Raw genomic sequence first — 21,852 nt, forward strand, 5'->3', positions numbered from 1 at the left:
CCTGGAGCCAAAGGTCTCTTTATACCTTTTTCCTTCAACCCTTCCTGCTCTTTAGGGTTCCTACTTTCTGACACAGACTTTGTTATTCTCCTTTCACTTTCGATACCTCCCTTCCAATCATCCTCTGTCCTTTTTGCCACCAGGTAGTCCCTGGCCAATTCCACGGCCCTTAGGCTTGTTTCTGGGTGGTGTTCCTGTACCCAAAACCTCACTTTGGTAGGGAATATGTGTAGGAAGTGTTCTAAAATTACTTCCTCTACCACTTTCTCTTTGCTCCTTTCATCTGGCCTCAGCTATTTCCTCCCTAGGTCTTCCAGTCTCACCCATCATTCACAAACCCCTTCATGTTTGTCATACGTGTAGCTCCTAAACCACTGCCTATAGGTATAAGGAGCTACATTCTATCTGTATAGGATTACCTCTTTAACATGACAATAATCTGTTACTTTCCTAGCGGGAGGACTACTATAAGCCCTTAGAGCTTTTCCTGTTAAACATGGGGCCAACACTCTCAGACCATTCACAAGACATAGCAACTCTTTCCAACATTGTTAAATTGGCTTCTATACCATCTTCCTCTGTCAATTTAGAGGGTTTGAGATCTTTGGGACCACTTCCCCTCCCTATATGTTCAGGAAACCCTAGAGATAAATGTGTCCCTCCTGGAGACTGGACTCCTTTAAGTAGGCCTATCAGCCCCCTCAACTCTTCCCTCCTTGCCTCTCTCTCTTCCCATTCTAACCTATCCTTCCTCTCTGTCTTCCTCCAGGGCCACCCTTCCTTCTCTTTATTAATTAATCAAAGCCTTCCCTCTTGCTCTTACCTCAATATTTATGAAATGATATTGGCCCAGGTGTCTGGGCCTAGCCCCTTTTCTGGCTGTTCAACCTTCCTCTTTGATTTAACTGCAGCCTTAGGCTGGACACCTGCCTCTACCAAACTAGTGGCCTCCTCAATGTCCAAAGGAGAATCAGCCCCTTCTACCTTTCCCACCCCTTTTTGTGTGATGTAGGTTCTAGTGAGGGGTCTGGTTTCTGCAGCCAGAATGTTGGCTCTTGCCTGCCAAGTCTGCAAGGGCCAAATTCCCTTCCTTTAGCAGCTATGGCTTTTTATTTTTCATTCACGGTACTTACTGAGTCTGAGTCAACCCCACTTCTTCCCCCAATCATCTTGGGTTCTTTTTTAAACTATGCCCAACCTTTTCAGATTGACACCAACTCAAAAGAGACCCAAAAGCACCAGGTCCTGGCCCAGGTGGTTTCTTTATATCTCCCTGTAAGGGTTTAAGCCCCTTCATGGATCACTGCCTTGTTGTGGCGAAGGGGCTTGCATAAGAGTGAAGCTATGAGCTATTCTATGCAGGGCCACCCAAGACGGACAGGTCATGACAAAGAGTTCTGACAAAATGTGGTCCACTGGAGAAGGAAATGGCAACCCACTCCAGTATCCTTGCCAAGAAAACCCCATGGACAATATCAAAAGGCTAAAAGATATGACGCCAGAAGATGAGCCCCTCAGGTTGGAAGGTGTCCAATATGCTACTGGGGAAGAGCGGAGGGCAATTCCAAGTAGCTCCAGAAAGAGTGAAGCGGCTGGGCCAAAGCCGAAAGGACGTTCAGCTGTGGATGTATCTGGAAGCGAAAAGAAGGTCCGATGCTGTAAAGAACAATATTGTATAGGTACCTGGAATGTAAGATCTATGAACTAAGGCAAGCTGGATGTGGTCAAACATGAGATGACAAGATTGAACATCGACATCTTGGGAATCAGCAAATTAAAATGGATGGGAATGGGTGAATTTAATTCAGGTGGCCATTATATCTTTTACTGTGGGCAAGAAACCCTTAGAAGAAATGGAGTAGCCCTCATAGTCAATAAGAGAATGGGAAAGGTAGTGATGGGGTACAACCTCAAAAATGACAGGATGATCTCAGTGCGAATCCAAGGCAAACCATTCAACATCACAGTAATCCAAGTCTATGCCCCAACCACTGATGCCGAAGAAGCTGAAGTTGACGATGAAGACCTACAACACCTTCTAGAACTAGCACCAAAAAAAAAAAGATGTCCTTTTCATCATAGGGGATTGGAATGCTAAAGTAGGAAGTCAAGAAATAATCAGAATAACAGGCAAGTTTGGCCTTGGAGTACAAAATGAAGCAGGGCAAAGGCTAATAGAGTTCTGTCAAGAGAACAAGCTGGTCATAGCAAACACTCTTTTCCAACAACACAAGAGATGACTCTACACAAGGACATCCCCAGATGGTCAACACTCAAACCAGATTGATTATATACTTTGCAGCCAAAGATGGAGAAGCTCTATACAGTTAGTAAAAACAAGACCAGGAGCTGACTGTGGCTCAGATCATGAGCTTCTTATTGGAAAATTTAGGCTTAAATTGAAGAATGTTGGGAAAACCACTAGACCACTCAGATATGACTTAGATCATATTCCTTGTGAGGAATACACAGTGAAGGTGATGAATAGATTTGGGGGTTAGAGTTGGTATACATGGTGCCTGAAGAACTATGGACAGAGGTTCGTAACATTGTACAGGAGGCAGCAACTAAAACCATCCCAAAGAAAAAGAAATGCAAGAAAGCAAAATGGCTATCTGATGAGGCTTTACAAATAGCTGTGGAAAGAAGGAATGCGAAAAGCAAGGGTGAAAGGGAAAGATATAAGCAACTGAATGCAGATTTCCAGAGAATAGCAAGGAGAGATAAGAATTAAATGAACAATGCAGAGAAATTGAGGAAAACAATAGAATGGGGAAGACTAGAGATCTCTTCAAGAAAATTGGAGATATCAAGGGAACAATTTGTGCAAAGATGGGCATGATAAAGGACAAAAAAGCCAGGGACGTAACAGAAGCAGAAGAGATTAAGAAGAAGTGGCAAGAATACACAGAAGAACTCTACAAGAAAGATCTTAATGTCCCTGATGTCCTCTCTGGTGTGGTCACTGACCTTGAGCCAGACATCCTAGAGAGCGAAGTCAAGTGGGCCTTAGGAAGCATTGCTAACAACAAAGCTAGTGGAGATGACAGTATTCCAGCTGAGTTATTTAAAATACTAAAAGATAATGCTGTTAAAGTGCTGCACTCAATATGCCAGCAAGTTTGGAGAACGCAACAGTGGCCACGGGATTGGAAAAGGTCAGTTTATGTTCCAATTCCAAAGAAGGGCAATGCCAAAGAATGCTCAAACTATCGCACAATTGCGCTCATTTCACATGCTAGCAAGGTTATGCTTAAAATCCTACAAGCTAGGCTTCAGCAATACATGAACCGAGAACTACCGGATGTACAAGCTGGGTTTCGAAGAGGCAGAGGAACTAGACATCAAATTGCCAACATTCACTGGATCATGGAGAAAGCACGAGGGTTCCAGAAAAATATCTACTTCTGCTACATTGACAATACAAAAGCCTTTGATTGTTGGATCACAACAAACTTTGGCAAATTCTTAAAGAGATGTGGGTACCAGACCACCTTACCTGTCTCCTGAGAAATCTGTATGCAGGCCAAGAAGCAACGGTTAGAACCAGTCATGGAACAACTGATTGGTTCAAAATAGGGAAAGGAGAACGACAGGACTGTATACTGTCACCCTGCTTATTTAACCTATATGCAGAGTACCCAGAAATGCCAAGCTGGAAGAATCATAAACTGGAATTAAGATTGCAGGGAGAAACATCAACAACCTCAGATATGCAGATGATACCACCCTAATGGCAGAAAGTGAAGAAGAACTAAAGAGCCTCTTGATGAGGGTGAAAGAGGAGAGTGCAAAAGCTGGCTTGAAACTCAACATTAAAAACGCTAAGATCATGGCATCTGAACCCATCAATTCCTGGCAAATAGAAGGGGTAGAAATAGACGCAGTAACAGACTTCACTTATTTGGGCTCCAAGATCACCGCAGACGGAGACCGCAGCCATGAAATTAAAAGACGCTTGCTCCTTGGTAGGAAAGCTATGGCAAACCTAGACAGCATATTAAAAAGCAGAGACATCACCTTGCTGACAAAGATCCGCATAGTCAAAGCTATGGTTTTCCCCATAGTAATATATGGCTGTGGGAGCTGGACCATAAAGAAGGTTGAGCGCCGAAGAATTGATGCCTTTGAACTGTGGTGCTGGAGAAGACTCTTAAGAGTGCCCTGGACTGCTAGGAGGTCAAACCAGACAATCTTAAAGGAAATCTACCCTGACTGCTCATTGGAAGGATTGATAATGAAGCTCAAGCTCAGATACTTTGGTTACCTAATGCGAAGAGAGGACTCTTTGGAAAAGATCCTGATGCTGGGCAAGATTGAAGGCAAAAGGAGAAGGGGACAGCAGAGGATGAGATGGTTAGATAGCATCCCTGAAGCAATGAGCATGAAACTGAGCCAACTCAGGGAGGCAGTGAAGGACAGGAAGGCCTGGCGCAATGTGGTTCATGGGGTCATGAAGAGTCGGACACGACTTAACAACTGAACAACAAAAAGGGTTGGAGAGGCATTTTATTTTGCAAAACAAAGATGTGAAAGTGATATATGAAACTTACAAATCTATGCGTGAGGGCTTCCTATTTTTTTATCCTATAATCTGTTCTATTGCTATCATTTCTATACTATTATTATGATAATTACTATTACTATGACAATGTTTCCTCTACAGTATATTCTATACTATTACTCTGATAATTACTATTACCTAAATATTATGTCCCATACTATTTCTAGTATGCATAAATGTTTCCTCCTTTCTGAGCTATTCTTAATTTTTCTCCCTGCAGTTTCTTCTACCTTTTTCTCCTCTGTTAATGGCTAGCACATAGAGCTCTTAGACCTGTCCATGTTGTACCTTGTCTTGCTGGGCCTTCATACTTCTTTTTCCTCTAGACCATCCACTCCCTCTGAAGGAAACACACCTTCTTTCTTTTGGCTGCTGCATGTCTCTGCTGTTGGCAGCAGAGCTCCGAAACACACATCTCCTCCCACACCTGTGTCAAGACTGCTGCTTTACTGGCGACACTGCTATTCTGACACTGGGGAAAGTCTCAGATGGGAGGGAAAGAAGGCAACACAGGTGCCTGCCATTTTTCCCAGCAACCTGCTCTTCCACAGGCTTCCCTAGTTGATCTAATTGGTCTGGCTGGTACTGGTCAAAGTAGGCAGTCCTGCTAGGCACCAAATCATGAAGGGCTTTATAAGTCAGAATCAGCAACTGAAAATCAATCAGCAATCAATGTAGGCTCCCCCATCTATTATGCATAATGTGTAAATGAAGTGCAGAAATGGAGATGTTCTCTATGGAAGACTGAGTGCTGATCTAACTTCATCTTGCAGTTCTAGAGGTTCTTATAAGTAGGGAATATCTTCTAAGGTATCTTGGATGTTGACATCTCTATTGTACAGAATTTCAGTATAATCCATCTTTGTTTGTTCTTCTTTCAATCAACTATTATTTATTCATGAATGTCCTTTAGCATACCAATTCAAGTTTGGAGATCTTTTGGAAAACTTTTGTAGTTTTTACATGTCTGTTTTCACGTTCAGTGCTTTTACAGATGTCATTATAATACTGCTCGTCTCCTTTAACAGCTCCCTGAAATCCTTTATTAAAGGTCTCCCAGTCCAGAAATGGATGGAAGTAGCGTACATGGTGAACTTGCTCAAAGATGTTCTTGGCCATAGCTGGCACCTGTTCTTTAAGCAGAAGGTGTGAGTCCAAAAGGACCCTCATATTGTTATGGCCCAAAACTCAGTCTCTGACTCTGAAGAATCTGCTGCAGCTGAACCTGTGGAATATCAGCCTCAGGAGACACCGAGCCAGGAATCACCTGAGGCTGATCAGACCCAGGCACCATCAGGACAGCTGGAGCAGTCAGATGATGAGGCATGGCCCCCAAGCCTTCGGACTTGGCGAATACAGCAGAGAGCAGAGCAAAGATGCTCAATGAGGCTCCTTGCCAAGCAAAGGAGAAGCTATCTTAATTGAAGAGAGCTGGCTGCAGCCTGATTTAAGAGGCAGCCCTGACCTGTGTTTCTTTGTTGGAAACAGCTGTCTGATCTCCTGCTCTGGTGTGTCATTCCTATGAGCAGAAGCTCACGTAAATGCCCCCTGAAATTCTGACCTTTGGACTGGCTGATGAACCTGGCTTGGCTCTCTGAATTTCAGACTGAGTTTTGACTTCTCTTTGTTCCTGTTGAAAGTGAAACTAAATAGGCAAGTTTCTTTCCAGGAGACTTTGTTTTGATTTATGTTCCTTTCCTTGTTTGCTGGGTATTCTAGTTCAAGTCTATTTCTTAGTTTTCTTCTATGCTTTCACTGCATTTATGACTTTCTTTTCAGCCATTATTTGGATAAACATTTAGAGCACTTATTTCAGTTCCAGTCTTCAGTATATCAGTACCTGTCCATGCAGATCCCTAAAATGCATTTCCAGCATTCCCCCAATTCCATCAGCCACCTACAGATGCACTGGGGATTAAGGCAGCATATAAGTTAATAAATAAATAAAATACCTTTTGAAGCTTGCATTTTAAAGGTAAAATGCAAACTGAAACTGTGCTTCCATTTGTATTTATCTGAAATATTTAATGCAGTTTGCCTTTTTTAAAAAAAAAATGCACGCATAGCGAAAAATCTGCAGAAAAATTCATCTTTTCCTGAAGATCATGCATTAATCATGCACCATAGGTAGAATGGTGAACAGAAATACAAATATTGTTAAATAACCCTGTTCTTCCCTTTTGCTGAGAGAAAACAGCAAATTGTTATCTGTTTTCGGAAAAAAATGATATAATTGAATGTTGACTATGAAGTCAGAATAACTCTTGACATCAATTTGCAGATTGAGGGCCACGTGCAGCTTAGAAGTTGTGCGCCACCCATGCTTTAGAAAAATACTGTTTTTGAGATAAAAGTTACCAGATCTGAGCTACACAAATCCAGCAGAGGGCAGCAAAGAGAGGGAGGGAACTCTGTTTCCATGCTGCCATCTACTGGCCATTTAGAACTTTGCAGCCCAGAATGGGTAGCTCTTTTTTATGTTATTAGTCAATTCAACAAACACAAATAAAAACTATGCAACAGTACTAATATAAGCAAAAGCAAAAATACATGTAATAGGGATAAAAATAAACTAAAACTTAAAAAAAGAAAGGGAAAAGATCTATGTGATATTGATATACAACTAACTCAGTCCTTCAACATGTTATTGACTGTGGAACATCTCACAATAACTCCATCTGGATCTGGTGAGAGTAAGGGAGGTGACCTTGACGGATATATGCAAGATCCATTACCTAAGCCAGTGTTGTCCAAACTTGGCCACTTTAAGATGAGTGGACTTCAACTCCCAGAATTCCCCAGCCAGCCATGCTGGGGAGGGGGGATTCTGGGAGTTGAAGTCCACTCATCTTAAAGTGGCCAGGTTTGGGCAACACTGACCTAAGCAAAGGGGGCTGAAGCATTCTTTAAGTCCTGGAAAACAATATTCAGAAGCAGCTCAGGCAGACACCCCCTACTCCCAGTTGGAGAATAAGGAGGGGGAAGAGGTCTATTCTGTTATAGCCGGTCTCAATAAAGTATGGATCTAGTCTTCCTGTGGAACTCATTTTCTGGTCTGGTCTACCTAGTGTGGCTGTCATCAATCTGTTTCAGCCCTCTTTGCCTAGGTAACGGTTTTTGCATATTTCTGTCAAGGTCTTTTTCCTTACTGTGCACATTTCATAACGAACTCAGCCCCTTTTATACTTGCATCACCACTTCATGCACCAGTACTTCAGGGGTCATGACAACACGTTGCACATTTTGTCATTCTGACAAAATCTTGGCTAGCTGCAGACAACCTTGGGCATGGGTCTCGAGCAAAGAAAATAAATAAATTAACTGGCCCTTGTTGGGCTCTTGGCATTCTCTGAGCTTGGTTTTCTCCTTGTAGATTTTCCATTACCGGGCTAGAGAGCATCATCAGTATTCTGACATGAAGTGAGGTCTAGTGGCTGTTTCTATATAGCAGCTTATCCTACCAGCTTTTGTCCTTGTGGATACTCCTTCGTGATGGATAGCTCCTGCTTATCTGAGTGTTGGTTAACAGGGGTGTGACGAGGGAGGATGAGCTGTGGGCTGTGGGCTTCTTCTAGCTTTTGGTTGCTTGTTTTCTGGAATGGTTTGTAAATGGGGTTCAGTCTTATAGGCCTATTGATGGCGAATCAGTCCGAGGTATGGGTTGTAGAAATCCTCTTGCATTCTTAGACCTGGCTTGATCAGTAGCCCATAAACCCACACAATAACCCTATGCAAAGTCAAAGACCCAGCAGCCCAAGAAGAGAAACAGGAGTTAGTTACTTACCACATATAATGTGAGGACAGTGAACACCATCGAGTAGGACAAGCAGGTAGAGGGCAGGCTGACTACATTCATGAACATCAGTTGGCAATCAGAAGAGTTGTTGGTGCCATTTTTATCCTCTTTCTATTTCTGCAGGGTTGTTTTAACTTTTAATTTTTATATGGGGTTTGTTTTCTATTGTATTTTTCATGTGAGCCTCCGAGAGGAATCTTTGATTGCAGCAACATACCAGTATGTTTAATAAATAAATAAAATAAGCACAAAAAATAACAGCCCCCCCCATGTAACTCCACCTCTGAATGGGATGGATTTGTTTACTGTGATTTTCATAATTCCTGAAATTCATTTTGAAAACAGCCACACTTACCAAGATCAGGGAAGACGAAAGTGAGGTTTCCAATTCTTTGCCTTAAGTCAGTTTCCCTTAATCTGCTGTTAAAATGTTGCAGCTTGCAAAACACTGGCAGGCTATAAGTTGTTTTTATATGTGGCTCCCCAGGCAGCCACACTGAGATAATAGTTCTCTTTCACTTCCAGCCTGGTGCTGGTAAATGCCTCCCTCTTGTCACTTCCTCCTCACTGCAATCTATCAAGCCTCTTCCCTTCCCATCTGCTGTAGTCCTGCTGCAAGAATGGGCATCAAGTCAGATACTCAGAGCTTTGCATATAAGCCTTGTGCCCTTCAAGCATGATTACTACTCTCTTGAAACACAAATGCAGTGCATTGAAACACACACATTCAGGCTGGAACTAGTTTTGATTTCCATTCAGCATTCTTCTCATTTGGCATCAAACTCACAGAAAAATTCCAACTGACCTAACTGTAAATACAGGGACTGCTAAATCTATTTCACTCCCCTGGCATTTTCTTTTCATGGTGAACATAGGAAGAAAAGCAGACTGCTTTGAAGGAGGGTTCCTTGAAGTCATGCCTCTCCCAAATCTGTCCCCAAAGCTGGACTCCCTTGGGACGTGCTCACATTCCTGGAACCAGGAGAGGCCTGGTCCCCTACAATGACAAAATAATGTGGGAAATATATCATTGGGGAACAACCTGAGATGTTCATAGTGAAAGAGATTTTCCCAAATGTTCTCTTTAGGGCTGTGTGATCAAGACGACAAGAAATGAAGTACATTTGAGGCACCCTTGTAACAACCTTAATTTCAGGCTCAAGAGACGAGAAGACACTCCTAGACTGGTTGATAACCAGACTGAGGATATCCTGTTTCTGTATGGGCCAACAATAGGCTTATCCTTGCATATCCAATGGCTGAATTTGCCAAAATGCTTAGCTTTGTTATTGAATTAATGCAAGTTTCCTGGATTCACACATCATGTTGAACCAAGAACCAACCAAATGAGTTGGTTTGCACAAACTGACCAAGATTCAAATGACTCAACCTTAGCATACTGCATAAATGCAGTTGTTTGGTCTTTAACTAACCTGGCTCAGAATATTATGTGGACTCAATTAAGAGAGACCAAGTGGTGATGCTATTCCTGTTTCAAGTGAGCCCTGCAAAGCTCTTACAAAATTCTATGTAAGCTCCAAAGTGTGGTGTAGTTCACTTGAGATGTGTATCCATCCATGAATTTATTCTGGAGGAAACAGGATGTTGCTATTCATTCTGTGGATTCCCTGTGAGATTTGACATCAGAATGAGAGACTTTCCATCTTCAGTTTTAGCATGATTCCAGAGAATAAGGCTGTTACTTCAGATGATGGAGTATGGCCAATATCATGGTTCTTCAAACTCTAGGTTCTCCTTGCAAACCCATCTGTAAGGCTGATGGCAGTCAGCATCCTTCCAGCTGTATCCACCCAATGAAGGCACAACAGAAACACAGTCTTGTTCTCTTCCTCCATGTCTGTTTGAGTGGCTAGGACTTCCACTGGACCAAAACCTGGAGTGGGAAAAGGGGGAAGAAGATGGCGCTTACACAAAAAAGGCAGAGAAAAGCTGCAAAAACCATGCATTTAACAGACGGAACAAAGGAGTTGAATGAATAAACAGCATGATTTGCAAACGGAGAATCTTTTCTGAAATCCTCGTGGGCGTGCCTTGGGGTGTATCTGGCAATGCTTTAGATCTGAAGGGGAAAAGAGGCTGTAAAGCACTCATGCAATACCTACCAACAACTCCTTAAAGCAGCTGCATCTTTCTCTTACAGTATGGGTGCAGTAAGGTGTGCTTGCACATGCAAACCTGGGATGTGGCAGGGTGACCGCATCTGGTTTCCTGAAGCAGCGGGGGTTCTTGAATTGCACCCTCCATCACTCCTGGGGACAGCCTAGTCAATGTTTGTTTATTTATTTGTATCCCTGCACAGTGTTGCTCATGAGGAGGAAAATGGCATGCCTCTTCTGCTCAGCCAGAGGGGAGATAACATGCTGAAGTGAAACTCCTTCAAAATGAGAGTGACGATTCCATTTTTTAAAAAGCACGCCATTGTTATTATTAGATTTTCCCCTGCATTTATGTATTAATTTACATGAACATACCTGATACTCCTGCCTCCTATTTTTCCCACAACCACCCTGTGAGGTGGGCTGGCCTGAAAGAGTATGATGTTACCTATATCAAGGTTCAGAAGCTATCGGATATTGAAAGCCAGAAGGAGAAAAGGAAATAAAACACTGGCTTCTCAGGGGCTTTAGCAAAGGGAAAGCTCAGAACATTCTCTGTAAGACAAAATTAAAATTCTAATTTGCATTTGAATTTAAATTTGCAAATTAATTTCATTAGCAAATGCAATTTGCTAAATATTTCCTGGATCTCCATTTTCCAACTCGCTGGAAATTGGCATACGCTTATTTAGCTTGGAGTCAGCCTCTGCTGAGCAAAAAGCCCAGAAGAAACTGAAAACTGGATCTGCCTCTTCTCCTTAAAGCCCATTTAATTTTCTAGCCCTTGATTGGTTCATCAGGGTTTGATTTTCATGAACTTGGATGGTCTCTGCTCACTATCTAGATTGACAGGCTTAGGTCTGATTGACAGATCAGGGTCCCTTAACTCTTCCGGCCTGAACATTTTGGGACAGACTTTCCCCCCATTCACTGCAGCTGGAAAACATGTGTTTTAAAGAGCAGCCCATAAGTGTGATGCGCCTGCACAGACTGAAACACCTTTTTCTCCCTGAATCCAGAGCACTGCCCAGCAGTAAATGATATCCCTATCTTGGTTAAAGATGGGTAAGAAACTACATCCACCAGAATGGGGGGGTATACCAGATTTGGACCTGGTGCCCACACAGGCATGTGCATGCTGAAAACTTTGGTATTCTAACTATGGTTCCTTTTGGAGACCCTCTGGGCAGTGGCGGGCTAGACATATTTTAAGCCAAGGAAGAAGGCGTGCCTACCCACCATATTTTTCCCTTTTGGGGCAGCAGCATTATACAACAGACAGAAAAAGAGTGAGGTGTACTGAGTGAAAGAAATTAAGCTGTGAGATGAGAGAAAGAGAAGGAAATGCAGGTAAAACAACTTTACAATATTGTGCCTTTGCATACCTTCCTGTCTCTGCAAACTACCCTTGCCTGCGTCACATCCAGATCCCCTCCATACTTTGCCTTTTGTGTTTTAAATTTCTCACCTCTTTCTTTTGGTGGATTTCAAGACGTCCATCCAACCAGGACCTTCTCCGTCTTTCCCTTCCTCCCAACCCTCTCCTCTTCTTTGCTACATTTGATCTGTGATTCAGTCTTCGTTAATGATTACTCTGTGACCCATATATCTCAAGATACTTGTGCTGGTCACTCCCTCTTGTAGTCAGTCAGTCAATCTTTATTGATTAGCCTTCTGGCCATTTCAATTTCATAAAAACAATCTAATACCATATTAAATATAAAATCCAATATACAGTTAAAATTATAATTATAAAATCCAATATACAGTTAAAATTATAATTATAAAACCAGAACTGTCTTAACTCAGTTCATCATCTTTACAATTTATGACATTGGTTGCTCTAAATTCCTCTCTAATTTTTATCGCTTTATTAATGAACTTAGTGATACTCCTAACCACATGTTGATTGTAGCCTGACAATAATCGGTCCAATATAAAATCACAGGATATATAAGGTCTAACTGTAATATACTGCTTTATATACTTCTGTCTTATTTGTTCATACAGATGACATTCAAAGACTAAATTTTCCACTCTACTTTTACCACAAAAACAAAGTCTCTCCTGATATGGTATGCCTGTGTACCGGCCCGTTACTTCCTGAGTTTCCAGCTGGTTAAATCTTAATCGTGTAAAGATTTTGCGATACATTAAGGGAGTTGGGACTGTCAAATACTTTTCTATACCAAAAATAGTCTTAATTCTGGCTAAGCCAACCGACTTCGTAGCAGATAAGATTTCAATATCTTGTTGAGCACTAATATCTTGTGCATTTTGTCTAATGATTTTAACTGCCTGGTCTCCAAGGGGTTGAAGTAAAAGGGGGGAGAGGCCCATAGTTGTTGTAGCTTTATACAAAAGTCCAACCCAATTGGTGATCTCGGGAGCTGACAATTGTTCTAAAAAGCATTGTTTTGGCAGTCTAAACTCCTCCATCTCAATCGTCTCCAATATTTTACTACTTTTAATAGGGCAGATACACTTAATGGGAAAATACCTGTTTCTGCCCTAACGGCACTGGCTGGAACCGTTGGTCCAACCAGAAGAATTCTTCTTAAAAATTTGTTTTGTGGTATTTCTAAGGACAGGGTTGCCAAAGAACCCCAAATTTCAGCTCCATAGGTTAACAATGGAATGATCTTGGCTCTATATACCCTGAGCACTGGAAGTATTGTTGTTGGAATTGAATAAGACATAAGTTTATACAACGCTGCTATACGTTGTGTGGTTTTCTGCGCGGCTGTCTTCATCTGGTTTTTCCAACTGCCATTTACCGAAAAAGTCAAGCCCAGATAAACGAAGGAAGATACCTGGTCTACTGGGTGACCATCTATGTGCCAACGATATTGTTTCTTTTGTGAGCCAAAAACCATTATCTTTGATTTAGCATTGTTTATAGTAAGGTCATTTACATTGCAATATTCCAGTAGAGCTTTTAGTTGTCTCCTTAGACCAATCTGAGAAAATGACATTAGAATCGAATTATCGGCATACAACAACATGTTTATGGGCCTATTTCTTACTTTTGGTCTATGAAAACTTGTCTGAGCAAACAACTTTGGGAGACCACTTAAGTAAACATTAAATAATGTGGGTGCCAAAATGCAACCTTGCCTTACACCTTTATTGGCTGGGATGGGGCGAGTTGTGGCTCCTGATCACCCCACACGGACTTTCAACTGTGTATCCGTGTATAATGCCCTTATGAGAGCACAAAGTCTGGGTTCTACACTCAACCTTTTCAGCTTATTCCATAGAATCTGTCTATTGATTGAGTCAAAAGCTGACTTTAAATCAATAAAGGCCACAAAGAGTGATTTCTTCCTATCCTTATATTTCTTAACTAAGTGGGCTAGAATAAAACAATTATCCATAACTGACCTTCCTGCCCGAAATCCTGATTGTTCTTCTGGGAGGATGTCATTTTCCATGACCCACTGCTCTAATTTGTTGAGCAGGTGTTTGGCGTATAGTTTAGCTATAATATCAATCAGACTAATTGCCCTATAGTTACATGGATCATCCCTGTTGCCTTTTTTATATATAGGTACAATTAGAGAGAGTTTCCACCCTATTGGGATATCTCCTGTCCTATCTATATAAGTAAATAAGCCCGCTAACACAGGAGCCCACCAATCAGTGTTATGCTTGAGAAGCTCAGCAGGCACACAATCCTGCCCTGGAGCACGTCCATTTTTTAATGCTGTAATTAGTTGTTTAGTTTCCAGGGCCAAAACCGAGGGCCAATACGGGGAGTCCCTCAAATCTTTCTCCCATATAGATTGTCTGGATACCCTTATACCAGGACCATCATTAAAAATTGCCCTGAAATAAGATTCCCAGATTTCTGCAGACTATGTACATCTAGCACTGTTTTTCTATCTTTTAAAATTTTTGCTATATCCTGCCAGAATAAAACCATGGAAGGGCCCTTTGCTGCTTTTTCTAATCTAGCCCAGAATTTAATTGTATCCTCCCTCTTTTTCTTTTTTAATAGTAACTTATATTTCCTTCTCTGATCAATGAAGGACATGTGGTTTTGATAGGAGGGAGAGAGAAGAAATCTTCTCAAAAGTCTTCTCAATTGTGTTTTACACACCAAACACTCTTGATCAAACCATCTTTCTCTTACCCCAACTCTTTCTCTAAGAGGCAGAGCAGTCACCAACAATTGTTTAAGTCGCCCGCAAATCCAGTTATAATCTTCAATAGGGGAGTTCCTCTGTGGGCTCTGCCCTCTCACATTGTCAGCTTTAGCCGTAAACTCCTGGGAATGTATTAGTGCCTCTATCTTTTTCACATCCACCAACCTCCAAGCTAACCTTCTTTCCTGGTGGATAGTTGTATTATTAACTATTTCCTGTTCTACTGGAGCTCTTAAGCGAAGATCTGAAGGGAGACGTAACCTAACCGATACGGGTTGATGGTCACTGTCACATCTCTAATAAGTTTCTATGTCAGAGGCTAAAGCTACCAGTGGGGTCGATGCACATATATAATCAATGGATGAACAGGCCCGTCCTCCGTGATAAGTTATTGGGTATTTGAAATCACTATTGCTACTACTTAGAATTTGCATATCATTCTCATATATGAGTGAAATCAAATGCTCCCCGGCCCTATTCTCCTTGGGATCATTTGACTCCCAAATAAATTGATTAAATAAGTACCCGTTGGGGATAATACCCAACTGTACAAACTTATCCAGGGAAGATCCCACTCGTGCATTAGTATCCCCTAACATGATTATCAGCGCCTTTGGGTATCTATTCTTCAGTTCCAAAATCTTAAGTCCTAATTCAAACCATTCTCCCGTTTTAGGATTCAAATATACGTTCAATATAAGCAGATCCAGACCCTTAAATGAAATATGAATTGGTAACAGATACTGTACCTCTGGATCTAGCGAAATCTTTCTACCCTTCCACCCCAGTTCAGCATTTACCAACAGTGAAAGACCTCCTACAGCCCTACCTCTAAAAGCCCTCCTGCGGGCTGGCTAGTGCCAGGAATGAAATCCTGGCAATACAATAGGATGATCTTCTTGCACTATCCAGGATTCCTGGATGGCTATCACATGAAATTTAGCTAAAAACTGGTCTCTTTCTAATTGGTTATTGTTACAGTGCCATCCTGCTACATTCCGGGTAATAAAATGAATAAACAGAGGAGGGATAATCTCAAAATTAGTAGATAGTCAATCATTCTGGGCCATATCATGTTCCTCAAGGAGTGACTGATTTGGACTTGATTCCGCTACAAAGTCAGATGCCTTGGTCAAATCCATACTACCTGCCTCAGACATTATCAAGTCTGGTTGTGAATGTAAATCTGGCAACTGTGAAGCACCTGCCACTGTATTAACCTCTGCCGTGGTAACAATTTGATGCGGGGCCAATGGCACTCTATCCCCCGGAGCCCTCAAAGCACATTGTATTTCCTTTGTTCCATCCTCCTTTTCGTTATGGCACATAGCACCACCCGCAGCACACAATGCTGTTGAAGCTGCCACTTCTATTAATTGTCTCTTCATTTCATTAGAGAGAAATTGGTGAACCTCATCCTCATTTGTTTGGCTCCTGACCAAAGTCCTTGTAAGCAGAGGAGTAGTATCCTCATCACCGCTTCCTAATGCCATCAAATTGGAAGTGGGGCTGGAATGCCTCCTTTTTTTGTTTTTTGCCTCCGCATTATTTCCAATTGGTGAGCTTGCTATCACATCCACCAAAGTGCCACTAAGAGGCAGTAAAGAGTCAATGGGATTAGTAGTTGCCATTACTGATGTTAACTTTGCTTTCACTGTGTCTAATTTGCTTAGTATTACTTGCTGTTCCTCTTCTGGTAATATGCCAAATTGTTGTATCAGTTCATTTTCTTCAGTCCCTATTTGTATCATCCCTTTCCCCGCTTCTGAGCTGTTATACTTCTTGCAACTAGGAATGTCTGGTCTTGTAATTACAGGCAGACTTTGATGAATTAATTGCAGCTGCTTCGCATTACAAACTCTGCCATTTAGACATTCCTCATTCACACACCTGTCCATCCTCACTTTACTCAGGAGGGGTTGCGTGTTGTTGTTAAAGAAAACACGTTGTGGAAAGATTTGGAAACTTTCAAATCGATGTTTGTGTTGCAATATCATTGAGGGGAGTGCAGGGTGGTTAAAAATCACCATCACTCTAAAATACCCTTGCCACCTCGGTAGCCAAAATATTTCAGTCAGCTCATTGGGATGCACTTTACGGTAGAGAAGCTGTGAGAGGGAATGCAAAACCGCCGATTTATTGCTCCATCTGCCTACATTATGATGGTTAGGTGCTATCCGCAACACCATTTTATGTCTCTGGATAATTAGCGCCTCATCTGTACTTCTTTTATCTTTATAGGCTTCACTAACACACGAGATGTTTAGACCTGTAGTTGGTGTCTTGTTTATATTTAAAGTTGCCACTTTAGCTACCCCTAAAGGTGTGGTAAACTGCTTTGAGCTCCTCTAATTCCTGTTTGACTTCCCTCAACTCTTCAAAAATTGTTATTACAGTTTTAGCAGTCAGGAGACAATTTTTTGCGACCAAAGCTAAGTCCACTTGTAAGTTGCTTAAGCTTGCCTCTCTAATTCCATTAGGAAGCTCTTCTCCAGAAAGCTCCGCTGACTCACAGTCTGACATCAAACAATGCTTAGCGCGAAATTCCTCGGGGGTCGACGTAAGATCAAAGAAAGGAGACTTACATATCGATGGTGTCTGCTGGACCCAGTCAGTCAGCTTTGGCTGTCTGGAAGCCACTGCAGTCCTAGAGTGTTCGGCTACCTTGTGCTCCTTAATAGCTTTATCCTGCCGCACCTCCGGTTTTTGTTTAATTTGTTTTTTAAGTTTTCCTTTTGCTTTCATTTCTCCTTCAAACTTCGAGTCTGCTGCTTTCTTTTTCTTGTGCTGGTCACTCCCTCTTGTATTTGACCCACACTCATTCATCACCCATTCGTTCTTCAGTCTATCTCTTGATTTTATCCTGCATACTCTTTAAATACCCCCTTCCACTGCATTCAAGTTACTTTTCTCTTTCTCCTGATACATCCAGTTCTCACTCCAAATTATGATGTAGGCAGGCTCACGTACATGGCCATGTTCATTTTTTTCAGCAATTATCCATTCCTTGCATCAGCTACCTAATATTTTTCTATTAGCATTTTCCTATCTTAACATTTCTCATCTCTTCTCCCATGTTTAGGGAACATTTGACCAAGTACTTTCCCCTTTCTCTTAATTTGACAGACATACAATCTCTCTCTCTCTCTCTCTTTTCATTCTTGCATTTCATTAGCTAATTCATTTCATCCTCTTACAGTCCTAGTCACAATCTTCCATGCACTCTCATTCTCACCAGATGGGCCCATAAATTTTAACGTCAATAGCTAGTCATGCCTTCAGTCAATCAAGACTTTCCCATAAGGTCTTCAGTAAAATAGAGGAGGTAGTCAATTAAGTTACTAGCCTTAATTGAAAGTTAATGTGAACTTTTGCTGATAAATTCCCAAATAGATGGGGCTGAGCAAAAGTAAGATGAGGCTTTGATGCCATTGGGAGCATTTTCATCTGCACTATTTAAAAAAAAAAAAAAAAACTAATATGGGAAGGAGAAAAACAAACCCTTTTATTTCAATACAGGTAGTCATCACTTAACAACCATTTGTTTAGTGACCTTTCAAAGTTACAACAGTGCTAAAAAAGTGACTTATGACCAGTCCTTGTACTTACAACCATTGCAGCATACCTGCGGCCACATGATCAAAATTTGGGCACTTGGCAACCAGTTCGCACTTGCGACAGTTGCAGCATCCTGGGGTCATGTGATCGCCATTTGCCACCTTCCCAGGGGGCTTCCAACAAGCAAAGTCAATGGGGGAAGCTGGATTCACTTAACTACCACATGATTTGCTTAACAAGCATGGTAACTTGCTTAACTACCACTGCAAAAAAAGTTGTAAAATCGGGTCCAATTTGCTTAATGACCACCCCACTTAACAACCAATTTTCCAGTCCCTATTGTGGTCATTAAGCGAGGACTACCTGTATGTTTTGTTCAGGAGAACCTCCTTGCAGCTTGTCTTCTGTAGTTCAGGACTACTATGATTAATGATCTTTAACAGACTATCTCCCATTAAGACTTTTGCCTGAAGTCCAGAAACTTGAAGAGGACTTCAAAGACTAGAAATGTTTAATCTGACCCCAATTTTGCAAGAAAAGATGTGGGTATTGCCATTTGGATGCATTCCCTCTCCTTGAACGATGCCATCATAGACTCACTCTGCTGTTAATGCGGACCCATCAGTCCATTCCCATTCACCCTCTTCAGTTTCATCTGTAAGGCCAATCCAGGCTGTTTGAGTGAGCTGAGAGGTGATGTAATTCTGCAGAAAAAGGAGGTGGGGAGAAAAAAAAGTAGCATCTCTCATGGGGGAATATCAGATTCACCAGCCAAGCCATTACAGCAGGAACACTATAGCATCTTCCTGAACCAAAGGAGTCCATGTGCTTTCAAGTAATGACAGTAAAGCATATTCTCCCTTACTAAAGGAACCCAAATGGTCTGTTAAGAAAAGTTGGGCTTCCTGACCTTTACAGGTAGTTCTACCTTTAAGGATCACTTTGCTCATCAGCCTCTTGGTCATGAACCCCAGTGCAACTACAGACACATTACAAAACCTCTGCAGATTGCACAGGAGGGCAGGATGTGGCTAATTGTACTTTTAGGTCCACCACTTGGACTTTTTCCATGTCCAGTGGAAGTAAGACCTAGACTGTGCCCAAAAGATGCTTGGGAAAGCCAGGAAAAATCAGTGATGTTGGAAAAGTATACTTCAAGGAGCCCCGTACATTACTGTCAGTCCCACTAAGTAGACCAGATCAGGAAATCAACTCCATTGAAAAGCTAAAATTACTTTTATTGTCTATAATAACAGAATCACTGCAAGACTCGGTGTACTGTACCTCCTCCTCTTCCTCCTTCTTATAGTTCAGGAGGTGTCTGAGCCCCTTCTTAACATTATCTGGACATTCTGGACTTAAGAAATGCTTTAGCCCCTTTTGACTAAGCAACGGAGCCTGCATATCTATGTCCAGGTCATCTTCCTGACTCCCTACAGCTCATCAGTTCTGATCTTGCAGATGAGGATCCCGTCAAAGACTTCCACAGAATCCTAGTTTAGTTTAGAAGGCAGCTTGCAAACCAATGCAATAACATTGGAAAGGGTTGCAAAATGTGGAGAAGAGCTTCCGCAGTAGTGGCAAAAGAGCATACGATAATATGTGGTTAAGAGGGAAAGGAAAAGAAAAAACATGGATGAGAAGTAGGCATTCAAAACAACTGAGCAGCTCATTGAGGAACCCCAAAAATCATGGGGGAAGAAGAAAAGTATAAGACCTGCTCTTTGTCACGTAGGATGGAGGCCAAATGAGCATCTCTGGACACGCAGAAGTTCTCAGCATCATACCAGGTCTTTTCTCCTTTGGAAAAGTAGTACAGACTCCTCCGCCAAAGCTGCCACCCACCAGCAGACCTCACATTTTTCCGAAAGATGGATTCTAAGAGGAATGAGAGCAAAGAGGGGTCAAAAATAAAGGGCTCTCCGGAGTGTACCTGCAGATGGACTGCTCACCCTAGGGAGGGGCATTTGTCCCCCACTCTTCCAGAAGTGAGGAGAATGGCAAAAATATCTCTCTTATACTTCTGAAACTAATTTTAATGATCTTGCTTTTAATTTGGGTTTTCATTGGATTGACTTTATTTTAAGAAACAACAGCAATAAAATTGTAGGTAGGTTGTTTTAATGTTGAGCAGAAGAATTGAAACAGCATCAACCTCAACAACAACTACATTCCTGGCAAGAGATCTCAGGATTGACCCACTGAGCTATAATTCCATCCATGACCACTTGTGCCAAGAAAGAGATGAAGAGGCTGAAGTGAATAGCTTTGATTTTTATCCCTGGGGAAAAAGACCAGGAATGGGCAAGAGAATAGTATGTAGAAAGAGAGGGTTGCCAATGGTTTCCCAGTGGTTCAGATTTGAATGAGTTTCCCACTCCATATCTGTCATCCCTTCAAGGTAGTCCAGACAGAAAGCCAAAACCATGAGTTCTACCACTACCTTTATTGTATGGTTCTGGTAACAGAATCTTGCAAGTCTGAAGGCATTTCTCCCCTCCCCTGCCGTTACTTTCTGGAGAACTAAGGAGGGCCCCTTATGACATGCTTTCTCCACCCCCATTCCTTCTGTGGGGTGAGATATCACTTGTCTGACTGAGGATCTTCCTCCTCCAGTCTCCCAAGGTTATTCTCACATCCCATAATTGTATATGCTTCTCTTAATCTCATCCTGAGGGGTCTTGGGTCATCTGAAGGAGGGACTCTTTCCTTTCTTCAACAGTTAAACTCATCCATATTTGATTACCACTGCATTTCCCAAAACACCATAGAGCCGTCATCAGAAATGCAGATACTTACGATACTTTTCTTTAATCTCACGGAGGGCCTTTGCAGCCTTTGCTAAGCGAGTTGGCAAATTCAGTATTTCTTCTGCTGTCTTAATGGCTAAAAGCAGTCCAAGAGTTAGATGGCCCTTTTCTACCCCGCCTCTTCCCTCCCCAAAAATGAGACCCCCAAGATGTTAAGACTCTCATGCTTTTTATCTTCATCCGGTCCCATTCAGGGTAGATGATCAAACTCCTCCTAAGCTAGAAGATTTTGCCAATGCTTAACAGAACATCTACTGAGTCAGGGACATCTGGTTTGGTTTGATTACTCAACAGTGGTTCAGTTTGATTTGGTTTAGTTTTGTTCATGTTTATGGGATAGGGAGAGATGCGAAACTTCTATTCTTCTTTATCCTTTCATTAGGGAGAAGCATCAGTATTCCCACACAACCCTGGAAGTTTTAGCTGGGGATGCACATCAGTTGGATGGGGAGACGGCCTCAGTTGGCCATTGGCTGGCTGACCAGATGCCACACTTGCAACAGTCATGCTCAGAAGTCACAGTCCTCCAAGGATGGGTGGAACTAAGACAAAGAAGCAGGTGTGATTAGGCCCCAAATTATTTAAAATACTCTTTGAAAATACCGTAAAACCTAGATTGTACTGTACAGACCCTGCATTCAGCAGACCTCAGATGCAATGAAATTAATTTGAAATTAGTTGGCTTGGCCAGACAATGACATCTGCCCGTTGCTTGGCAAATCAGTCCAGACAATCTCCGTGCATTGTGCATATTTTATGTAAATGTCATGGAAACTTGGTGAATTTAATGTAAATACGTAATTTTACTCACATTGTGTAAAATCACGTTCATTGAGTAAATCTGATGTATATTACACAG

At 41.8% G+C, this 21,852-nt stretch overlaps 1 protein-coding gene across 1 annotated transcript; it reads right to left on the reverse strand.

The window, feature by feature from the left end:
* Positions 1-9,585: 9,585 nt before the first annotated feature.
* Positions 9,586-21,136, reverse strand: LOC148214063 (C-type lectin domain family 4 member F-like; the record flags this gene model as incomplete). The annotated part of the gene is made up of 5 exons (XM_088128849.1): positions 9,586-10,285; positions 10,379-10,440; positions 18,784-18,887; positions 19,901-20,116; positions 20,969-21,136. Coding segments are annotated over 5 exons (747 nt in total), but the record flags the coding sequence as incomplete, so codon positions are not given.
* Between the last annotated feature and the right edge of the window lie 716 nt (positions 21,137-21,852).

This window comes from Python bivittatus, unplaced genomic scaffold (genome assembly GCF_059951505.1).
Source record: "Python bivittatus isolate LINGU-HERP-01145 unplaced genomic scaffold, Pbiv_v1 ctg000740_np1212, whole genome shotgun sequence".
In the NCBI taxonomy this organism is placed as follows: Eukaryota; Metazoa; Chordata; class Lepidosauria; order Squamata; family Pythonidae; genus Python; species Python bivittatus.